Genomic DNA, 23,605 nt, shown 5'->3' with positions numbered 1-23,605 from the left:
GCAGTGTTGCCAACTAAGTGACTTTTCAGACCCCCCTAGCAACAAATCTAGCGACTTTTGTGTGTCACTGGAGATTTTTATAGACTCTCGTGTAGAGCTGTGAACCTACACTAGCCTCACGGTTCGGTTCGGTTACGATTATCATGCCATCGATTTGGTTCAATTCGATTTTTCGGTGCATTGACGGTGCTTTCCATACACAGTTTTATATTTTCTTCACAGCAGCATTTCTTGTATTAAAATGTATGAATATATTTATATTATATACTATTTGTAATACAATTTTGTCATTTAATACAAACAGTCAGATATATAAACTGTAACTTTAAACAAAACGAGCATTTAGCAAATAATATAAACAAATATAAATATCCAGCTCAATTTCTGATCCTTGTCTAGTTCTCTTACACCCCTTTGATTGGTCACACCCTCAACAAAAACGGTTGCGATTGGCTCTTGCGCGCTGCGCTCTTTAGATAAGTAACACTGATAAGCGGCAGGCGGCAGCGGCGATCTCACAACTGATGCGTGATAGACACGGTGGAGAAAACTCTGCAGACACGCGCTCGTTTCTGTATCCAAAAGTAATGCTGTAAAACAGCCGAGAGGAGAAGAAAAGCCACCCCAGCAGGTCAAATGGGCCACTGTGTGTGTGTGTGTGTGTGTGTGAGAGAGAGAGAGAGAGAGAGAGAGAGAGAGAGAGAGAGAGAGAGAGAGAGAGAGAAATGGAGTAGGCTACTTTCATTCTCTCGATCTCAGTGAAATAGGGGCTATTGTTGTATATGTCAGTGAAAGACTGATCCAGCAAACACACACAGTGAAATTGTGCACAGTTTATGAGTTTTAAGTAGTTAAAGCGTTGTAAATATTCGCGATCGCCTCCCTCGCGACAGAGCGCATATGAGGTAAATGACGTCAGTAATAACCAGTTATGATTATTACAGAACCGATACCGAATTGTCCGCGTCTGCATCGCGGTGCACCGAAGAAATTATTAATTTTGACACCCCTACTCTCGTGTGTCCATACTAAATCGTCTCTCCCAACTGCAGCCCGAGAGCAGATCACTCCTCTGCGTACCGACGGAAATGATTTAGCACTGCAAGTGTGAGGTATTTCCTCTATACAGTCAAACCAATCTGCTTCTCCTTTGTCTTGAGAGGAGGGTAGCAGTGGTGGAAAGAGTACTGAAAAATCATACTCAAGTAAAAGTACCATTACTTGCCTAAAAATGTAGTGTGAGTAGAGTAAAAGTATCTGTTGTAAATTTTACACAAAGTATGAGTAAAAAGTAGCCCTTTTAAAAGTACTCATGAGTAGCGAGTAGTGAGTATTACGCTGTGAAAAGCTGATGCGTTTACATGTAGTTTGTGGATGTGTGTAAACGTAACATTCTGTAGTGCAGGGTTTTTCAAAGTCTAAGACAGTGGGCCTCCCTTTTGACACAACTTATCCATTGGCGCCCCCCTCCTCCCAAACACGCACGCACGCACGCACACACACACACACACACACACACACACACACACACACACACACACACACACACACACACACACAAAAATTCTGGAGGTTTTCCTGCTACCTCATCATGCTTGGTTTCAAGGTGTCGCCGAAGTTTAGTGGGTCTCATGCTGTCATTAGCCAAAATATCTTGACAAACCACACATAAAGGTCGTGGTTCATCAGCTGGTCCTGTCCACGTAAATCCTATAAAAAAAATCCTCAAATACTGATCATCATATCGTCGTCTTTTGGGTTTAAGCCCTGAACTTGAAGGCTTTGAATCGGGGGGTCTCAGAAACCAATCCATTGTATTAGCAGGCATATAGCTGTATTGGCGGGCTTGCTTATTTTTGACGTATTTTTATTTTTTTTTTACTTTGTTTAATTAAAACGTTTAAAAATAACAAAAAATACATATAATAATTAAACTACATAATTATATTTTTATTATATAATATTTTTTCCCGCGCCTCCCCTGACATGCTCTGGCGCCCCCCAGGGGAGGCGTGCCTCACACTTTGAAAACCCCTGCTGTAGTACATGTAGTTATTGGCCAGCAGGCACACAATGTCATAGGACGTAATATTAGGTTAGATTTAGGTTGTGATGTCAAGTGACCAAAATTCAATGTCTAGCCAGCGTCTAAGTATAACGTTATTTTAATGTCTAATAACAACGTTAAATGACGTTGATATTTGGTTAATTTTAGGTTGTGTTAGAAAGTGACAAAAATCCAATGTCGAGCCAACATCTTAAACCAACCTATTGACGTCAAATACTGATATTGATTTTGGACGTCTTCTTGGACACTTTTAATGCTTCCAAACAGTTTGCTGCATTTATAAATCGCCCATGTCTTGAGGTAGTTCATTAAGATGCAATTTACCTTCTATGTGTGATTTGATTGGACAGGAATTACAGGACTGATTTTGTTAACCTCCATAGACAAGAATAAAGTAGTGACAGCAGGTAGAAGAAAAGTAGTGGAGTAAAAGTACCGATACAGCACTAAAAATGTACTGAAGTAAGAATAAAAGTACACAATTTAAAAACTAGTCAGTAAATTACAATTCCTGAGAAACAGTAATTAATTACAGTAGTTTGAGTATTTGAAATTAGTTACTCTACACCACTGGTGGGTAGAGTATCCAAAATCCATACTCAAGAAAAAGAACAAGTACTAATGGAACTTTTTATTCAGGTAAAATTAAAAATCGTAAAAGTTACTTGAGTAAGAGTAAAAAAGTACCTGATGAAAGAACTATTCAAACTATTCTTGTTGACATCTTGGAGTGAAAACAGACTGAACTTGAGGCTGCGGCTGGTGATCTGGTCCGATAAACTCACTGTACAGACAGCGTGACCATCCTTCTCGGACCCGCAGGTGGCCATGGTGTGACTGCAGTATAAACTCGCACGTCCTCGACTTCAGCCATCATTCCAACATAAACGAGCGCGCTCTAAGCGAAAGGGGGAAACGCGTCTCTATAGGGGAATAGGGTATATGCCGAAGCATGCAAATAGGACTTTTGATTTGCCAGTAACCTTGGTTAAGCGCATCCGGCGAACTATATGGCAATGCAAAAACTGGCGCGTTTAAGGTCTGTTTTCTTTAAAAATCTCCACTGGCTGAGTGATATCCGATATAAAGTGGGTCTCAGATTGTACAAGAAGCACTGCATTAAATTACATTTTCCCCCGGCATGTCTTTATAATATGAACATTTATTTTACCCCAGTATATTGAATGGAGCTTCTGCGCTAGCCTGCCGATTCTGACGGGCGAGTGCGAGTAAGCGGCTTTTTGTCTTGTTTTACGGTTGAGCAACAAAATGAATGCCAAAGTTTATTTACCTGAATGTATTTTAATGACATTACAACATCGATGCTGTAAAAGGAACCGTATAAAATGGAAAAAAGTTCTCAATAACAGGTCACCGGACATTTATCAGTATAGGAAAAACACTAGCTCGGCATATACCCTATTACCAACCTAAGTCACACATGACGTCACACGGGTTCAACCATGCATACTGGTTGCAAAAAAAGACCGCTTGCAATAGTAAACATATTGTGTTGTGCAATAAGATGCCAAATTCGATTAAATTTTGCTTTTAATGCCAACCGCACACGTCTTATGATGGCACACAGCCATCAAAAGAGCTGAATGGAGTGAGGACCTAGTCAAAAATGCTGCAGTTCTCATGTTATATCAGGTAAGTTCACGCTATGCTGAATCATACACATTACTTGTTTTTGATCGCAGTAATGATTTCAGCAAACACAGTTAAATATGGTGAATTAAATTGCTGACGCTGAATGCTTAGAATGTAATGTAAACATGTAAGTTCACATACCCTGCCATACAGGTACAGTTCGCTGTCAGAATGGAGTTGCTTTGCTTGTTGATGATTATTCAGGCCTTGTACAGCTCCATCTTCTTTCCTTGTCTTTGGCTAGGCAGAACCTCGGTTTTTAGCACTACATAGTTTTGAATCTGGTCATCATGGAAGATTATTTCTTGAACATGACCACACAGAACAACGTTGAAGGCATCCAAAGTCTTGTAGGCCTTCAACTTCTCTCTTGTAAAATCACGTGGAGCTTCAATGAAATTGTATATTTCGGTCTGGATGCTTGGCCTTTTCATCTTATCCAATATCCATTGGGAGGGTGCTAGCGCAAATGGACCAGCCAGATGAACGTTGCTCACTTTACCGCTAATTTTGCTGAAGAACTGTGCTTTTCACTGGTTAACAAGCTGTTATAATACGCTGAAAGCATTATGTAAATAATATATATAATATGTAATCAATAAAACTTATCTTTAATACAACAACAAACTCTGTACCGTATCGGATGTCATTCCCTCGCTGTAAATTTTTCTGCAACCTCGCTGCGCGCATATTGAATGTTTACAAACTGGTAATTCGTCTGTAGCAATCTCTCGCAACCCAACCTCTCCAATACGGCGCCTCACGATATTTGCAAACAAGTTATATATAAATCATATTTATTACTTAATTTGACATTTGACATTTTTAAACGTACTCAAAAAGTACACATCACCCAGCAATTTTACTCAAGTAAATGTAGCGAAGTAAATGTAATTCGTTACCATCCACCCCTATTTGTCTTATATTTAACAATTTAAATTTAACAATTCTTTTCTTGTTCACAATCACAGCATTTTAGTGACAGTTTCGGAACTTGTCTGAGTTTATTACGTTTGAGAAATTATGCCAAATTCACTACACATCTGTACTGATATACTGTATTCAAACAGCAATAAATTTAGTTAAATTGACATGCGTATATAAAGCGTAGTGCAAAAATAAATACTCTTTTATTAACCATAGGCTGTAAAACAAACAGAAATGGTAGAACGTGATGACGTCAGTAATATGCATAATTTATCGACTTTGCATTGAAAATAGTTGGCAACACTGCCTCCAATCAGTTTTAACAACAAACAGAATTGGTGAGGAGCAGGAGTCTGTTAGATTTTAATATCTCTCCCCAAACCCTTTATCCCCAAATCTTTCTGAATGAAATGCCTACTTTACTACATCCAATCAGCTTGCAGTAGAAAAAACAAGCCCCGCCCACTGTTTTATCATTTAATCTGCTTGCTAAGTGGTGACGTATAAAATACAGTTTCTGGGTCTAAGCCGTTATTCAATTTAATTGAGAAAAAAAATTGTTTATGACCACTTTTTAGTCATATCACACATTAAAGTGACTTTTATATCAAATCATAGTGTACATGACAGTCTCTAAACTTGCTGCATCTCAAATACCACATTTGAACAACTGGCCATTGGATATTAGGCATGGTTATACATTGCAATCGTGATTTTCGAAAGTATTACATTGCTTCGTAAACATTTATTATAACCATTTGTTTAGCCTCCTCACACAGTTTGATACAGTGCTTGGACCCGGAAGTTGATTTGCGTGACGTCAGACTGAAAAGTGCACATTCCGTTTCTCAACGAACTGTCACAATACGAAAAAATAAATGGTCGCAGCTTTTGGTTCACTTGGACTTTAAAGTGAACGTGAATCTTTCCATGTAATAAGTTGTGGGTTTTTTTCCAGCTCATTTTTCTTGTTTTCATCCGCAGAGAATGTTGTCCTCCATGTGAATCGAGAGCCGCGCTGAAAAGGCTGCGTTTTGGATGATTTCCGTATAATATGCCTGACTGAAGGGTCTCTACACCTGCCCTGCATTCAAACGCACCCATAAAACCAGGCGCAAGTCCAGTTCAAGCAGGAGGATCTGTCGTGCGGCGGCACAGATGAAGCACGCATGCACCGATTATTCCAACGCAATCTCATGGCAATTCGTAACATTTTGATTTTGTGGATAATTCGTATGAATTCGTACGATCTAATTCATACAATTTTGTACGATTTGCTCATCACCCAATGACAGTTGTCGCACATTTTCATACAACTGAACTCGTATGAATTTGTACGATTTAGCCACTAAACTGACAAAGCGTAAAATACTTACGTTTCCTCGTGAGATCAGGCTGGATTACTCCAGTGAATCAAACAGCAGATCGATGAGTGAAGCATATGGGATGCTTCGGTCAGTGAAGCATGTGGAGAAAAATGAAACAATTGAACAGTGTAGAGCATATAATAAAGAGAGACATGCTGGAAATAAAGATAAATACAGATGGGAAAAAGATGACATTAGAACTAATATTAGGCAATAGAAAAATGTATAATAATAAAAATAAAAATTTTCAAAGAAACAGGAAATTTAAGCAGAATATTTTTTTCTCTCTTCCTGTCTCGTTGTCACTCCACTCTCCAGCACAGTTGGTGGTTGTGCGTCTAAAATTTGCAACCCAGGCTCATTGTGATTGCATCTCCCTATTTACATTTCTGGAAAGAGTAAAATATATCCCTGGAGGTATGGTTTTTTTTTCGCTTTTTCAGATCTCAAATTTCTCTCGCAAGTGCCATTCGCGTCTGCTGTTCCCACATAAATCCATCAGAGGCTGCAGTCGACTGACTGACAGAATGACTAATCGATCCCCCCACCTTCCTCTTTCCCCAAACCCAATCAATAGTGTTTTCTAAAGCACCGATTGACCCGCCCACCCCTAAACCCAACCGATAGTGTTTTCAAAAGCAATCCAGAAAAAGGAAAGCCCTTGGCTAATTTTACCATGCTTTCAGGTTTTACCCCTTTCTCACCTTGTTATTTACTTGTTTATATATTTTTTTGGCTTCTGTTCTTGTCTTATCTTGCTTTCTGGAACCGTTCTTCACCAGACTCGAACCACGTTGTCATGGTCAACTCCTTTTTGCATCTCAAGTCCGCCAGCGTACATGTCGAGCTACTGGGCAAACGTAACAGTGGGAAAGCCGTCCTTATGAAGGTAAGCGGTCAGTTGGTAGCACGAAAATGATTTGCGTCATACTGACCCGTATCGTTCGTTTTAAAGATGAAATGCAGCCATACGTAGCTCTGGCTACATAATTCATGATCTCCAGAAATGTATGTAGGGCTACTTTTTCAAAGTGAGCCTGTGTTGCAACGTTGGCTTGCCTATTGCCACTAAACATCAGAAGAAGAAGCATACAGGTTGCTGCTGCTGGTAAAGAAAGTTTGAGTGAAAGAAGACAAACAGAACACCAGAAGTTAAGCCATGCGAAAAGAGGTGTGTTGTAAGAGTAAATGTTTCACCCCAGTCTATATCAAATCATAAAATATATCTACATTCTTATTTTGAACAATTTATCAGTTTGTACTGTTTTGAAATGCATCTAAATGTTTTCATTTTGTTAACTTCTATTTCTTTGTGCACAATTACAAAATAAGAGCCCTTCAAAGAAACTTACAGCTGTGTTTCTGGATTTAAAAAACTGACTGATTCCACAGGCCAGACTCACCTCAACTTGATAGCTCACCTTGTCGCTCTCTCTTTTCAGATATGTCTAAATTATAAAATAAAAGCACCCTAAATCCTCTGTATTATTATTCTTATTTATTATTATTTACTGTCTGTCTGTCTACCATGTCTGTCTTTCTGCTTGTCTGTCTGTTTGAGCATCTGGGTGTGTTATATTTTACACCACAAACTGTTCAGTTTTTAGGAAAGATTATCGGCTATGTTAGCATGAGATCAGTTTTATTACTAATTGCACTTTTAGGGTCCTGTCCAAGCTAATGTGCTGTGAAGAGATAAAGAAAAAGACCAAACATTTATGAACTTGTTTACGTGAATAACAAAAACAAATAAATACAGTTTCTATAGTAAATAATATAGGGTTTTTTTAACTATTCAATAAAGTACTGCAGGGCTGCCAACTTTTGGTTATAGCTTGGAGTGAGAATTTTTGTCCCGCCTTTATGACTCAAGCCACGCCCCCACAAAGCCACGCCCCTTTTATATGTGTGTGTGTGTGTGTGTGTGTGTATATATATATATATATATATATATATATATATATATATATATATATATATATATACACACACACACACACACACACACACACACATATATATATATATATATATAAATGGTAAATACTTTTTTCCCAGAGATGGGTTGCGGCTGGAAGGGCGTCTGCTGCGTAAAACACATGCGCTATAGGGGAATTGATGAACTAATCTGGCTGTAGTGTAAGAGTGTGTGTGTAAACGGGACAGTTGGAGGTTCATTCCACTGTGGCTACCTCTGAAATAGAGACTAAGCTGAAGGAAAATGAATAAATTAAATTGTATTGCATTAGAATGAAATTCTATAGATATTATTGTACACAAAAAATATGTTTTAATAAATCTTCTGTTGTGTGTTGTCTTAGACCAGACTCACATATACGGTCAATTGTGTGACTCTCATGCCAAATGCGTGAGAGTTGGCAACGAGTACTGATCTATTTTGAATTTGAGCTAAACAAATTACTTTATACGTTTTTGTAAAACTATTGGTTATATTAATGCAGACCATTTAACTTTAGTAAAAACTATGTTTTTCACTATGTATTTCAGTATCAGTTCATGCACTAGTCAATCTGACAGCATTATGTAGCGTTAGCATTAGCACAAGTCTTTCCTGAACTTCCTGTCCAGTTCTGACTTTGTTCATTGTATCATTGAGGAAACTTTTTGTAACACATGTATGAATGTGAATTGTGTTTAAACTCCAAAATAAAACAAAAAGTTATTCAGGGGTAAATAATGAGCCTGTGCTCTTAATTTAAATAAGGGATTCATAAACAACAAAATCCAAGGCATTTTAAAATAGCAAGTGAAAAAAATAAAAAGTCTTTATTAACATAGTAAATAGGCTTTTTATTGTTTTATTTACTTTTCCAAATACCTTGGACTTACGATTTTGTTGTAAATTGTGTTCAGTTTGTGTCTGACGCGGATAAGGTGATAAATAAACCCGAGCAGTTCTTCTCCTGAACAGCAGGTGGCGACCGTCGCACTCTTTCTCTCAGTCACGCCGCTTCAGTCCTGAAACTTCAGTCAGCCACTTTGTGAAAATGTTTCAACACTTTCTGGTAATTATAACAACATTTCTGCATTGTTTAATATTAATATTGTGATTTATAAATGATTCTCAAAGCATTGGGGTTGGTTCGACATCAAAAGTTACTGTTTATGCCGAGTTTTGAGGTAACGTTAGGAGAAGTGAAAGCGGGAGTCATGAGGAGTTTGGCGTTTTGCACGTCTACAAACAAAGTGAAAATCTGAACATGAGATACAACTGTGAATATGATTATTAATGACGTTTAGTGCTTTATATAGGACTGTTGACAGATGTTCTTCTGGTTTAGAGCGTTTTTATGTTTATTAAAGGCTTGTACATTGTATACTTTACGCTTCTTTCTGCCCACATATGTAAACAAACTGAGGTATGGCAAAGTATGACTTATATTCGCACATTTGGACTTTCACCTTCCAAATATTGAATATTGAAATTTTGAATAGGGGAATCATATTATCATATTATCATATTATATATTAGCAGCCATTAACATTCTTTACATTCAGGTAAATTGTGTTAATTGCATGTGACTTTAGACCCAACTTTCATTCAAATGAACGAATGTGCGATTATAAAGCCAACTTTAGCCCAATGCAAACAGCACATTTGAATTTTGAAATGTTTGCAGTTGAAATGCTAATTTAAGTAGCCTAATAATAATAATAAATCAATTTCATACAAACGCAAAAAACATCACAAACTGCTGATTTGAAAACAATTGTAATAAAAACTGAACATTGAAGTGAGTAAAGAGATTCCTTTGGGATTTGCAGATACATACATTTGATCTAATGACAAAATTGTATGTAAAATAGTCCTTAAAAATATTATGTGAGCCTAAAAAATTCATACTTCGTTCATACTTTTACAATTTGACACATGCAAACCACTGCGGAAATGTGCTAACCAGCAGGCCCATGTCATATACAGTACAGATACTTGATAAATAACCTACTATAAGTTAAAATAATTAACGTATGCTGGGTTTTTTGTTTTCACAAGCTTTAAAGACATAACTTACATTCTGCTTTTACATAATTGGTCACCTATAGCTTTCGCCATGAGGCTGTGTTCAAAATGAAATCAATGTTTTCAAAGTGCACTGCGAAGGGAGCACAATTGTAAACATGAAGATCGCTAAAACTGAACTGTAAAAATACTTTGAAAGCAAATTACACCTAGGAGAGATGACTTTAATGCGTTTTTTATTTTTAATCATTCCAAGTTTAAATGTTAGAATATTCTAAACGGATAGAGCATAGGGGGGATAACTGGGAATAGAACACAGCCAACACAGTTTTTTTAATCTAGACATTAATGTTGTTTGAGTCATTTTGTTTTACAGTATTTCTAAGTATTTTTTTATTCTCCATCAGACCCTTCAGCAGGTTTCCAGAAGGCAGATCTCCAGCACCGTCCGCAGGCACATGGCCAACAAGGTACCCGACAAACAGAAGCTGTTTCAGGTATGTCTTCACTCTTATGTGATTAAATTATAATCCCTTAAAGGCCCAATCCCAGAATTTTTACAACAAACAAGCTTACGTTTCAACACAGTCATAACATCGGTCGTGTTTAACGTCATGCTTTTTATTAAAAAACGCTAAATGTGGCTACCTATAATCCCTAATAATAACTCCTGTTTAGCAGGGTCCCCGCGGGATCTTAAAAAGTCTTAAATGAAAAAATCGAAATTTATGGCTTTAAAAAGTCTTAAATTTGCTGTTCTAGGTTTTAAATATTTTTGCACAGGTCTTATTTTTGCGATGTCCATGTAACGCTACATCTAATGCTCATTTAAATTATTTTTGTTGTTGTTGCTAGGTTTTTGGGGTGTTGTAGTTCTTTATTACTTTATTCAGTAATTTGCGGTGTTACAACTACAAAAAGGTCAACTTGCAATAGCCAATCAGCTTTCTGATATTAAACTCAGAGCACGCGGAGAATCTGACATCATCGCTGTGTTTGCGGAAGTTCGCTTTGAGTGCGTGCGACATGATTTCGGCTGGCAGAGTATGCCGTTATTTCACTTACAAATGTCGCAAGCGCAGTTTTATAAGTCGGGAGCGCTGTAATACGAGAGAGAGAATCTCTGCTCACGCGCAGGTTTCCATTGTTCATGGACAAAACTGCTAGCGAGCTCTCAAAACACTGGCTGCTCACATGCGAATGATCTGCTCTCGCTCCGTCTGACTCCTTTCGTGCTTTTGCTCTCCAGAGATGCTTCAGCATACTGTGTAGTATTAAGAATAGTGAACTGTTAAAATGAAATGCAGTGTAGTTTTACTACAGTAAAGTGTGTTGAATTGTAGAAAAATATACCCTATTTTGTAATAAAAAACTAAAGCACTGGGTAGTTTGTTTTTAATACGCTTGTTGTGTTACCATAGCAACTATAGTATTACCACAACAGAGTAATTGAAGTACTTCACTGTACTTTACAAAACACTGTACAGCAGACACTAGTTCACTTTTTATTTTAGTGATAAAATGGGATTGATAGTGGGATTTATTTGAAGAGTGAATAGTACAGTAGGCTATAATACCTAATCAAGTTTTTACCTATTTTCTTTCACAGTTACATTTCTGCTTGCCAGAATGACCAATAATTATTGGCTAGAAATTGCAACAGCCATGGGAAAGGAGGAAAGTTTTTGTAAAACTCTGGAAAAACCTGAGGGATAAGTTTGTTAAAACAACAAAAAAGAGGCCCCTAAAAACATCTTCAATGATAATGATTATCTTTTTATTCGTCTGATTTTACTTTCTGTTTTTTTGGACCGCCCCCTGTCATTTAAAAAAAAAAAAAATCTCAATGGTGAACGTGTCAATATGCATACAAATATATATAAAAGCCTTAATCCGTTTCGTGAGTTGTGCGATGCGGTGCCAGGTGAAAGTATAAATCTGCATTAAGATGTTTGTTTTTTCTGTAGTTCAATGGTGCATTTAACCTGACTTTACTACTTTTCAATTTAAATAACTTTATTTTACCCCTAATTTTGTGCTTTTACATTTTCTCTCGCATGTTTTTGATATTGCGATATAGGTCTTAAACTTAATACTTAATGGTCTTTAAAAGGTCTTAAATATGACATTATGATATCTGCAGAGACCCTGTTTAGTAGTCCCGCAACATACGTTCACATCTGTCGCTCGAGGACACTCGAATACCCTGTCAGAAAAGTCAACTGGCTGGGAATGAGCTTTTTACAGTGTCTGTTATAACGTTAATGTTGTTTTTGGTGTGTTTATATAGATGAATTTGACCATGGTGTAAATGCACAGTACAGACAAAAGCTAATTGCCACATTATATTGTTATAATAACATGATATTGTTGCCTTCAGTGATTTTCTGAAGATAAATACAAAAAAATAACACAGCTGGAATAACTACAACAGTCACCATTGTCGATCTCATTAGATGCAAGAGCTTGCAATGAAATCTGGTGATGTCTGCAGGTGTTGTAGTGCTGTCCCATTTCTTAGGGGTAAATTTTGAGGTACAAAAATAGAATTAGGATTTAGCCAAAGTCTCTCAAAAGTGCAAAATTCGACTACTGACAGCTTTACTAATAGTCTGTATGCATATTACAGGCCTAACCGTGTCATGTGTTTGTGCTCAGAACACTTTATTTCCCCTCATCACACATGTTTGTGTTTTAATGTTTTATGTGTGCTAATAAAAATGTTTGTTTATGTTTCTTATTTAGGAGGCCAACGGGGTTCCAGTTCATCTGAAAGGAGGAGTCGGGGATGCTGTTCTGTACCGGGCAACTATGAGTCTCACAGTTGTGGGTAGGTTACTACAGGGCATTGTTTAAAATTGATAGTGTGCTTTCAGTGATTTTTATTTTATTCTCCATTAAAATGATATAAATCTTTAAACGCAGACCTTTTTAGAGTTTAGAGCAGTGTTTCTCAACCATGTTCCTGGAGGACCACCAGCACTACACTTTTTTTCCCCATGTCTCCTTAACCAAACACACCTGATTCAGATCATTAACAGAGACTGAAAGACCTGTAATGGGTGTCACAGACAGAGGAGACATCCAAAACATGCAGTGCTGTTGCTCCTCAAGAAACGTGGTTGAGAAACACTGGCTTAGAGATTATTTGATAGTACTGTGTATGATTTTGTTGAAGTCTTATATTTATGTTGAACAAAACTCTACAGCTGCGAGAATCACAACACTATTATTTATGATTTGAAGTGAAATATTTGACAGTCGAACAATTGTAGGACACTGTGAACTTCAATAGGGTAGATGCACACACAATTTTAAATTTAACTAGCCAGCCCAAACGCTTCCGGTGAACTGTCGTGCCATTATAAAATCGCCACGTTTAAGATCTGTTTTTTTGTTTTTAATAATCAGTGATCTTCACTGCCTGATTGACATACTATATAAAGTCATCAGGGGCGGATTGGCCATCTGGCAAAAGAAGGGCTGGACCATTTTTACAATGTGGGCCGTTTTTATGTATTTATTTATTTATTTATTTAATATGTATTGTCTTTACATGCAGGCAGCTTTTATCTCTTGAAAGATGGGAATATTATGATGATGATGATGATAATAGTAATATTAATAATAATTATAATAATAATTAGATGTTAAGCATTTAACCTGATCGGTGAGGGCCGGCTGATTTTGAGAGCTGCTGACCCAATCCCAGGTTATGCGAACTTAATCGAAATCTGGCAAGAATGTCAAACAAACTGTAAGTGCAGCATAAGCTAATTGTGAGAGATGGCCGTAAAAAAAGGAAAAGCAATGCCGAAAAGCTCCAAGAAAGCAAAAAAAAAAAAAAAAAAAGGGGCTCTGAAATCAGATGCTGAAATATTCTTAAATTTTTAATTTGGCTGCTGCAATGGAGGACAGTAGCACGATAGAGTAGGTCATAAAACAGAAAATATACTTCTAAGTCATTATACTAAAATATACGAAGTAATCATAACACCATTCACAATACTTCTGACAGTAACCTACACTGTGCTTAACACTAAGCTTAGCGTAGAACTTCCGTACATTTTAAAATGTCATTATCAGCAAATAAATTGGGATTTAGCCTATACAGACTGCTGTATAGCTGCTGTATGTATCCATCATGTAAAAGAACCTATAGCTTTAGCCATAGTACTCGTAGTACTGTAAGCACTTGTAGTGAACTCTGAATACATTAGGTAAAACATTACATTAAAACATTTAATCCTTAGGTAGAGGTGCAGAGAATGACAACGGGTTGCTTTGGTTCCACTCACATACATTACATGTTTAAATATCTATTACTTATGGTACTGCTTATATTTTTTCACCATCTGTACACTAATATCAGTAGTGATTGTACGTGTCTGTTGGTGGGGCTGTGTCTGTATGGTAATGTGGGCAGGTGTTGCTTCAGTGCCAGGGCTGAATTTTTGTCCCAGTTCGCCCCTGAAAGTCTTTCTCTGCCTGGACAAGAAGCACTGAATTAAATTTCACGCCATGACTTTAAAACATGGAAATGTATCTTACTTACATATTGTCAATGGAGTTTCTGCGCTAGCCTACTGCTCGTGATGGCGCTTGCGTTTTTCATCTCATTTTAAGCTTGAACAACTCAATGAATGCTTAACGCCTCATTCACAAGGGGCTTTAGCGTCAACACTTGCCTGAAGGCGTGTCTGAAGTTAGGGCTGAAGCGATCGTCATGGAAGTGTCAGACAATGAAATTCAGTCAGCAATAGGCTACTGTCTAGCTTGTGTATTTGCATACAGCGATCTGATTCGCTGATGGTTCTGTCGGCGCTTGAAAAGTTGAGCTAGTCCCAACTTCTGCAGCGAGCAAAGCCTCTAAAGCGCCGCCGACGGATCCACAATGCAGTTCGGCAACGCCTGACGTCACCCATTCAAAGTGAATGGGAAGCGTTGACTCTGACGCCCCGTGTGAATGGGGCATAAGTCTGTTTAACTAATTGTATTTTAATTACATTACAACATCAATGCTGTAAAAAGGAACTGTATGAAATTGAAATAAAATAGTCGCATAAACCCTTACTGGAAGTTTATCAATGGCTGAAAAACATTATTCAATTTACCTTTATTTGTACAGCGCTTTTACAATGTAGATTGTGTCAAAGCAGCTTCACATATAAGATCATAGTAAATTGAAACAGTGTCAGTTTAGTTTTCAGAGTTTAAGTTCAGTTCAGTTTTGCTCAGTTCAGTGTGGTTTAATAATCAATGCTTAGAGTCCAAACACTGAAAAGCAATCCATCGATGCGCAGCTCTACAGACCCCGAACCATGCAAGCCAGTGGCGACAGCAGCGAGGAAAAAACTTCACCATTTGGCGAAAGTGAAGAATAAAAAAAACCTCAAGAGAAACCAGGCTCAGTTGGGCACGGCCATTTCTTCACTGGCCTAACGTCTTGTGCAGAGCTGCAGTCTAGGCTCCGGAGGCAGGAAGCTGAACCTCAGCGAAGACTCGTCAGTTCCTGGATCATCACAGGAATCAGTCTTGTGCGCTCCACTCCTCCATGACCACCACAGTAGCTGCTCAGGATACGGCCTGGTCCAGGATATGGAAACCATATTAGCTATGCATATTAAGCCCATTAACTTACTATGAGCTACAATCCCATTAAGCTTTGCAAATGACAAATTAAAAACAATGGAGCATTTGAAAAGGGTATAAATTTATTATATTAAAAATAATTATTTCAAATGCAACTGATTTAACAGCATTTAACAGATATTGTGCAGAAAAAAACTCCATTACTTTTTAATAAGCCATACCCTAATAAACTAATCACAATTCATTCATGTCTGTGTTTCAGGAACGGTGTGCGTCATATATGAACTATTGAAGGCAGCTGTTCCTCAGAAGAAAGCCTGATGTTTGACGAATAATACGCATAGACAATATATTTTTTCCTTAATTTCATAGGTAGAAGGGACCAATGTGATTTAGTAACCTGTGGCTGTTATGAACAGAAATATCGTGATTGTTTTATTTTACTCCGTGATGATTGCAAAAAAACTAGTATTAAAATAATAAAAATCTTATTTTGCAATAAGAAAAATGTGCATTTGTTTTTTTAAAAGGGACCTATTGTTCAAAAATCACTTTTGAAACAGTTGTGTGGGAACAGTCTGTGAATATAACCCACTTCTAATAGTAAAAATGTTCAGTCATTCATTTTCTTATCCGGGCCGCAAGGACAGCGGTCTCAGAACTTCAGACTTCCTCTCCCAAGACACTTCCTCCAGCTCTTTAGGTGGGATTCCGAAGCATTTCCAGGCCAGCTGAGACACACAGTCCCTGGGTCTACCCCAAGGCATCCTTCAGGTGGGAAATGCCTGGAAAACCTCCCTAGATAGGCCTCCAAGAGGCATCCGAAACAGATGCCCAAGCCACCTCACCTGACTGCTCTCGATGTGGAGAAGCAGCGGCTCTACTTCGAGCTCCTCCCAGGTCACAGACCTCTATAAGGGTGCGCTCTGCCACCCTGCTAAGGAAACTCATTTTGGCCGCTTATATCCGAGATCTTGTCCTTTTAGTCATGACCCAAAGCTCATGACTATAGCTGAGAGTAGGAACGTAGATTGACCAGTGAATCTAGAGCTTTACCTTTCGGCTCAGCTCCTACTTTACCACAACAGACCTATACATCAATCACATTACTGCTGCCGCTGCACCAATCTGCCTGTCAATCTCACGCTCCATCCATTCTTCACTCTTGAACAAAAACTCCTCCACCTGGGATAAAGACTTTCCTCCAACCTGAAGATGGCAAGCCACCTTTTCCTGGTAAATATCTATTAATTTTATTATTTATAATCACACTCTACTAAAACATTCTGCAAAAACACTTTGATTGACATTCTCTCTTTGTATGTGTCATCCAAGCGGCAACCTCCCGCTCTCCCTCGGGAAGCCAATACGGAAGTAACTAAAACTGCAATTCATCGACTCGCCTTGGGAGGCTGGCTACAGGAAGTCCAGGTGATTTCTGACTGCAATGGGAAATTGTCCATTTTTACAGCTGATAAAAACATGTTTACAGCCTGGTACAAAAGATGGCTTTGGTGCATATAGCTACGATTACCCTTCATGACAACTGTGAAGGGGGTGAATTTTATTTTTTTATAACTTATCTGTTTTGTATTTATTATGTTATATTAAGTTTGCATAACTAAGAGCGTGGCCACTTAAGTGACAGCAAGGTCTCGCTGCTCACTGTCTTGTCATCTCAGCTAATTCCGGCTGATTAGCCGCTGAACTCGGCATATACTTTGGCTGCGTCCGAAACCGCATACTTTCATACTATATAGTATGCCAAAATCAGTATGCGAGCCGAGTAGTATGTCCGAATTCATAGAATTCGAAAATCAGTATGCGAGAAGTACCCGGATGACTTACTACTTCCGGCGAGATTTCGGAGTGCGCATCCCATGCAAGCTGCGCTATCCCATGATGCCCCACGAGCGAATTCATGAATGGAAGTAAAGCGACGCAACTGATGCAGGTAGGTCACGTGACCATGACAAAATGGCGGATGTAGTACCTCCGGATTCCATTCATACTTTTCACATTCATACTGTATAGAACACACTTTTCTAATGGCCGAGTAGTACGATTAAATTCAAATGCAGTACCTAATGAGTAGTAGGCGGTTTCGGACACAGCCATCGTCTTTTTATTTGGTTTTATGTGGCTTTACACAGTCAGTTGACTTTTGGAATTATTTCCTACAATTACCAGATGATATGGCATGCTGTGTGCACTTAATTGTGCTCACAAACCGTTCAAGTTGCCTCCATTTCCCTGGTGAGTGAAATTATGTACTTGTATACCATCTCTATGAATGTGTTTGTTTTATTTAAGATCATTATAATTTTCTTTAGACCTGTAAAGCACTCCAGAATCTGGCAGATTGATTCGCTGTAGGCTCTAGAACAGTCATCTATAGCGTTGTCATACAGTGTTATGCCTGGATTTCATCAATAGTCTTACATTAACTAACACAGACTATATTTGAAGTGTTTGGAAGTAATTCACGTTTTCCTCCTGTAGAAAAAACGTCATAAGTAAAATGTTTAGTGGCTCTGTGTATTACAGCAGTGTTTTTAAAAGTCCAAACACTTTATTGATATAGTGTACAACCAAGCACATGTGGTCAGTCAGAACACAAACGAGTCGCAGGCAATAAAGTATTAAGCGTTCTCCCATAGAAAAGTCTTTCTAAGCCAGGTCCAAACAAAATGCCAGCAGGTGTCTGTAGCTCCGCTCACTCTGCCTTTTTGCTCTTGTTTGGTATCCTGCCGTGGGTACGATTGGCCACGCCTACTTGTAGCTTCTTTTGCATTGTTCAGAAACCTATGGGTAACGTCACGGATACTATGTCCATATCTTTTACAGTATATGGGGTCATCATGGGGGAAAGCCCTGCCTATTAGTGATGATTTCACCCTCATTAGCATAGAACGTTAGTCTTGAATCTTTTTTAATCTGCCACTATGCTGACACATGGGCAACTGTAAATTCCACTGTCTTTTGAAAAGAGCACAATCTCTTTTAAATTTAAAGTGACAGTCACCAGAATTGCGCAATTAGGATCAAAGTCTGAAAGGGTCAGATTCAAAGAGTTATAAAACTTTATTTGTCGGGTATTTTACACTGAGTCTCTACACACACACACACACACACACACACACACACACACACACACACACACACACACTATGGACATCAGAGACTTATTTTACATCTCATAAAGGGGTATAATAGGCTCCCTTTAATAAAAAAATGGTGTTTTCTGGTTTCTAGGAATTTTAAAGTTTTATAGTCGCATTTTAGGCATTTCTTGTATGTGATATTCTTCTCATTGAGAAACGAAGAACAGATTTTTTTTTTCCTTTTAAAAGTGTAATGTCTGAAGTTAGGCTTAATTAATGAAGCGTGTTTGTGACTCACCATGCCGCGTTCAGAAGTATGTTTTTGATACTGTCTATTTCTTGGATATCTTCATCGGTTCCCAGGAAACAAACAGCAATGTGCGCTTCCCTTTAGTACTTCAAAACTAAAACTTGTGTTCTCAAGGCAAATGAGAACATTTCCAAATGCATGTATAATATACATCAAAGACACACACAGGAGCGATTGAGCTCAATACAGCATGCCTCACCATTGGTGTTCTGAGTTATGGAAATTATTGAGTTATGGAAATATATATCATGTGTTATGGACAATATATCCTTTGTGCCTCAATACAAATCATCTCTCTGAAAAAACACCCAGAAAAGCATACAAATAATCGCATGCTAATTATAAAACTATAAAGCACAGATCATTAATTCTGAAAGAAATCTACGAGGAGCATTAGAAGTTCAGCCTTTCCCTTGATGAATGGGTCTGTTTGCTGTTCCTCTTTAATAATGAGAAATGAGATAATGGTCCAATTAAACAGTCTTGAACTCTGCAAAAACAACTAATAAACTTAATGAGCAAAACTCAAACTACCATGACTCCCGGTTGGCATCCATGTGTTTTTAAATGTCTAAATATTTATTCATCAAATGAGTAACAGAAAACTGCTCTTTTATGGCTTGAGATCATGGGTGTAGTTTAGATTTGAGTATTGGTTTGTTGGACATCTTCGTTCCCTTTGTGTGCTGCTCGGTTTGACCACTAGAGGGCTACATATACACATAAATGCAATTTAAGCATTCAGGTGCTAGTTATACATGCACTACATGTGTACATATGATGATTTATTTAGTATTTTGTGTGTTTAAGGTATATATTAGGTTACTAGGGTATATTATTAGGTTATATTAGGGTTAGGGTAGACGTTAAAAAATATAATTTATTAAATGACAAAATACTTGGTACAACTATGTTTTTTACGTTACTGTGAAGGTTGGGCTTATACATTAAGGTTGGGAGTATACATTAATAAAATAAAATAAATGGGAAATTTAATAAATAATATAAATAATTCTCGTTAACTTCCAGCTGCAACTGCATCTGATGTAGCAACAACTCACATATACTACCCTTGACATGAAGAGGTTACCTTAGCAACCAGCCGCCTCAGCATTTTCCGGAACGTTCAATTACGATACCAATTTTATGTTTATCGCTTTTTCCAGAGTCACGATATTGAAATTGTGCTTACAACGACTTTGTCTGAATATTACTTGTCGGTCGGGTTTGCTGTGCTAGGAAAACCGTAAAAAAAAAATTTTTTTTTCTTGACAAATCGCAAGATAAATCTCCTCAGTCTGTGCTTCCAAAATGGCGCATACAGCTGTGGATATGCACATCTGTTGTGCAATACTGTATACAACAATAATTAATATTTTAACAGTGTGACTGCTGGGTTTAGGGGTAGACATTAAAAATACTATTTAATAGATAACAAAAATAATCCTCGGTACAACAATAGTTTTTACGTTACTGTGACAGTTGGGGTTAGGGTTGGGGTAGGCATTAATAAAATACAATAAATGGGAAAGTTAATAATATAAATAATTCTCGTTAACTTCCAGTCACGATATTGAAATTGTGCTTAAAACTACTTCGTATACATTACTTGTCGGACGGGACAGCTGCGATAGAACTGTAAAATCGTTTTGTTGTGTGTGGACACTAATCGCAAGACAAATCTCCCGAAATTAAGCTTCGAAAATGACCTATGTTTCTTTGAAAACGTTCGCCTTCCTGAAAATATCGTCTAACATCTTCAAATGTTAATCACAATCCCTCCGGTGTTATTCATTAACTTTTTCTTGTTTCATAAATCCACAAAAGTCAAAGTAAGTATTCCGAGTAACTTAAGCGATTCCTTTTGAACTTTGTCCTGAGTGTCTATTCCGTGTCATCATCCACGCTAAAAGCCCGACATTGATGAGTGACAGCCTGCAGGAATGCCGAAAGTATGCGCGACTTTTCCAACAGCGCATCCCAGCACATCATCCATCAGACGGGCCCGTGACGTCAGAGCTCCGGGTTCGGGATCAGCCCCCTGTTAAGAAGCACTTTCTAGTCTGAGATCCCGTGCATTTGGAAAAAGCCTTCACGAGGTGTGGACGAACAACCCCGCATCTTCATTTCCATCTCCATCACTGCAGCATCACGGAGAATTTCTGCTTTTTTCCCGACTTATAGAGAACATCTGGGCGAAAACTCCATCATTCATTAACCAGTTTTGTGATGTATTGAGAGGTTTCGGAAAGTTTGGTAAGTGTTCATGTGGAGTTTATTATGTTTTATTTAGTTTTATGCCGATTACATCAATTATAAACAACACGAATGTGTTAACTACACTTAAATAAGACTTTTTTAGATGAAGTGAAATGATGAATGTGAGCACACTGACCCATTTTCAAGAGCTCCAATCACTTTTTCCATAGAGGTTTTAATGGTGATTTCACTTTTTCCACCACTGTTATTGTGCTCTGAGCGTTTATTTTTTATAAAACCGATTCATTTTCTATTGTTGGGAAATCCACATTAGATTCATAACACTTGTAAGACATCTGTTGAGCATTTTTTCATGTTATTTAACTCATGGTGATACTGATGAAATGAAGCTGCTAGTAAAATCTTCACAATTTTGAGGTGAAAAGTTTTATGTAAATGTATAAATGCACATTTTAATTGGAACTACCAAGTCATTTAGCATGTTTTAGAAGAACATCATCAACAAAATAATATTAATACTAATTATAAATCATTAATAGTCTGTTTTCACCATATTAATCAGTTTTAAAGCTTATTTTGGCATTGCTTGACCCTTTTTGGCGACGTTACGCTATTACAGCTTTAAGAAGTATCGTGATTCGTGCCTGTAGACTAATAGGTTTCATTACAAGTTTGGATCACTCTTTGCATGTCCATTTATTTATTTTGAACGTAAATAAATCAATATAACCATGCGTAGAATTTAGTTTCTGCAAGTTATTTAATGGTTTTGAGTCACATTTTTTTTTTTCAAATTTGTTGTTTGTCTCTTAATTATGAAGGAAAAAATAGTTTACGTGTTTAGATGAAATGTCATGGCATTATTGACCTAATGTGCTGTTTTTTTACAAGCTGCTTGTTCTGATGTTGGTAATAAGTGTGCTATCATAGACAACACCATTGCAAAGTTTGGAGGCGGATTATTGAGTTAATCACTAAGCCTAAATATATATACACTGCAAAACCCAACAGTAAACTTTATCAATTAAAATGTGTACTCAACATTGACTGAAAATTAATTCTACTTATTTTAAAAAAAGAGTTTTGACTTAGTGTTGAAGATAATGAGGTAATTAAACACCTCTTTACTTCAACTTAAATTTAGTAAGTTCACAGTACTCATATAGTTTGGTTTGTTGCAATCGATTTCCTCAAACAGTTTGAGTTGCCTTAACTTATCAGATTTTACAGTACTCAGTTGGTTTGAGTTCTCTTCATTTATTGGGTTTTACTGTGCTCAGATTGCTTCGTTTACTCAAATGGATTAATTTCACAGTTCTGATTAGGATTAGTTTTTAAACTTAAAGTGTTTGTTGCAATCGGTTTCCTCAAATGGTTTGAGTTACCTTAACTTTTTGGGTTTTACAGTGCATGTAAAGTCTGAATTTGTCCAGGCTCAACAGGGGGCGCAGAAGCCCTGCAGATGTTTTTCCATCCCTACCATGCAGGATCCTAAACCAGGCAGCTTTCCAGACAATCCCATATAGTCTATGAACTCACAGTTTCCAATGTTAAACTGATGAATCAGCAGGGTTTGCGATGACATAAAGCATATGCAGCCTATAATTGTTTTTACAGTTGAACTAAAATGTTCTTTCTAATAACCGCACAGTGAATTATTTTAATTAATCCCCCTTTTTATTAATATTTTCCAAAATTATTAGAGTCTTAACCAAGGAAAAAAAAACTTTTCTTCTCTGACCAAAGAAGCAGCTGGGATTTTGTATGAAAATATAATTAAAATCAGATTTAATTGAGATCTCTCAATGCTGGAGTGGAGCATGTATTTTCCCCTTGATTTGTGAGCTGTGTGTGTGTGTGTGTGTGTGTGTGTGTGTGTGTGTGTGTGTGTGTGTGTGTGTGTGTGTGTGTGTGTGTGTGTGTGTGTGTGTGTGTGTGTGTGTGTGTGTGTGTGTGTGTTTGTGTGTCTGTGTGTCTGTGTGTCTGTGTGTAATCTGCTTGAATTTTCAGATTTGATTGATGTTCTGCTGATACCGGGGTGAAGATGTCGGTCAGGCATTTGGCAGCGGTGGCTCTCTTTACACTCGCAGCACTGACATCAGTGAGAGCCCAAGGTAAAAAAAAAAAAAAAAAAAAAAAGCCAACAAATGCCTTTCCATTCATCCAATTACAGTAAATTAAACCACTTTCTTCCAACAGTTTAGATCATAGTCTGATTTCTGTTTTAAACTCTATAAATATCGACTTTACTGTAATAGATGCCCATTATATTAAGTGCTTACATTATTTTTCATTGCCTTTGTTCAAGGAATGAACAAAAGGACTGGAGCCAAATAATTCCTCATTTGCATTGATATGTGTAATGTCTCTTTTTAGACACTA

The 23,605-nt window shown here is 37.5% G+C and overlaps 3 protein-coding genes and 1 long non-coding RNA gene across 19 annotated transcripts in view; 3 read left to right on the top strand and 1 right to left on the bottom strand.

Moving 5' to 3' along the window:
- Positions 1-7,496, top strand: part of filip1b (filamin A interacting protein 1b) — a 105,151-nt gene extending 97,655 nt beyond the window's left edge. For all 3 annotated transcript variants that reach the window (XM_087298672.1, XM_087298671.1, XM_087298675.1), the window contains one exon: positions 5,633-7,496. In XM_087298672.1, coding sequence (XP_087154798.1) covers positions 5,633-5,670 — 38 coding nt within the window. In that variant the 3' untranslated portion in view covers positions 5,671-7,496. The remainder of the gene's footprint in view (positions 1-5,632) is intronic.
- A 1,396-nt stretch (positions 7,497-8,892) lies between these two features.
- cox7a2b (cytochrome c oxidase subunit 7A2b) lies at positions 8,893-16,097 on the top strand. The gene is given in 4 exon segments (NM_001386377.1): positions 8,893-9,041; positions 10,405-10,494; positions 12,743-12,827; positions 15,852-16,097. Coding segments are annotated over 4 exon segments (252 nt in total). The 5' UTR covers positions 8,893-9,023; the 3' UTR covers positions 15,911-16,097.
- On the bottom strand, positions 15,073-19,815 carry LOC147839497 (uncharacterized). The gene is made up of 3 exons (XR_015519195.1): positions 18,739-19,815; positions 17,256-18,702; positions 15,073-17,210 (listed from the first exon to the last, which is right to left on the bottom strand). It is a non-coding gene; the product is annotated as an uncharacterized LOC147839497 (long non-coding RNA).
- A 1,261-nt stretch (positions 19,816-21,076) lies between these two features.
- col12a1b (collagen, type XII, alpha 1b) overlaps positions 21,077-23,605 on the top strand; it is a 243,441-nt gene continuing 240,912 nt past the window's right edge. For all 14 annotated transcript variants that reach the window (XM_087298610.1, XM_087298613.1, XM_087298609.1 and 11 more), the window contains exons 1-2: positions 21,077-21,259; positions 23,234-23,337. In XM_087298610.1, the coding sequence (XP_087154736.1) occupies positions 23,268-23,337 (70 nt within the window). In that variant the 5' untranslated portion in view covers positions 21,077-21,259; positions 23,234-23,267. The remainder of the gene's footprint in view (positions 21,260-23,233; positions 23,338-23,605) is intronic.

This window comes from Danio rerio, chromosome 20 (assembly GCF_052040795.2).
Source record: "Danio rerio strain M-AB ecotype USA chromosome 20, GRCz13ab, whole genome shotgun sequence".
NCBI classification, from domain to species: Eukaryota; Metazoa; Chordata; class Actinopteri; order Cypriniformes; family Danionidae; genus Danio; species Danio rerio.
Note: the sequence above shows the minus strand (reverse complement) of the source record. Positions and strands in the feature narration are given on the sequence as shown.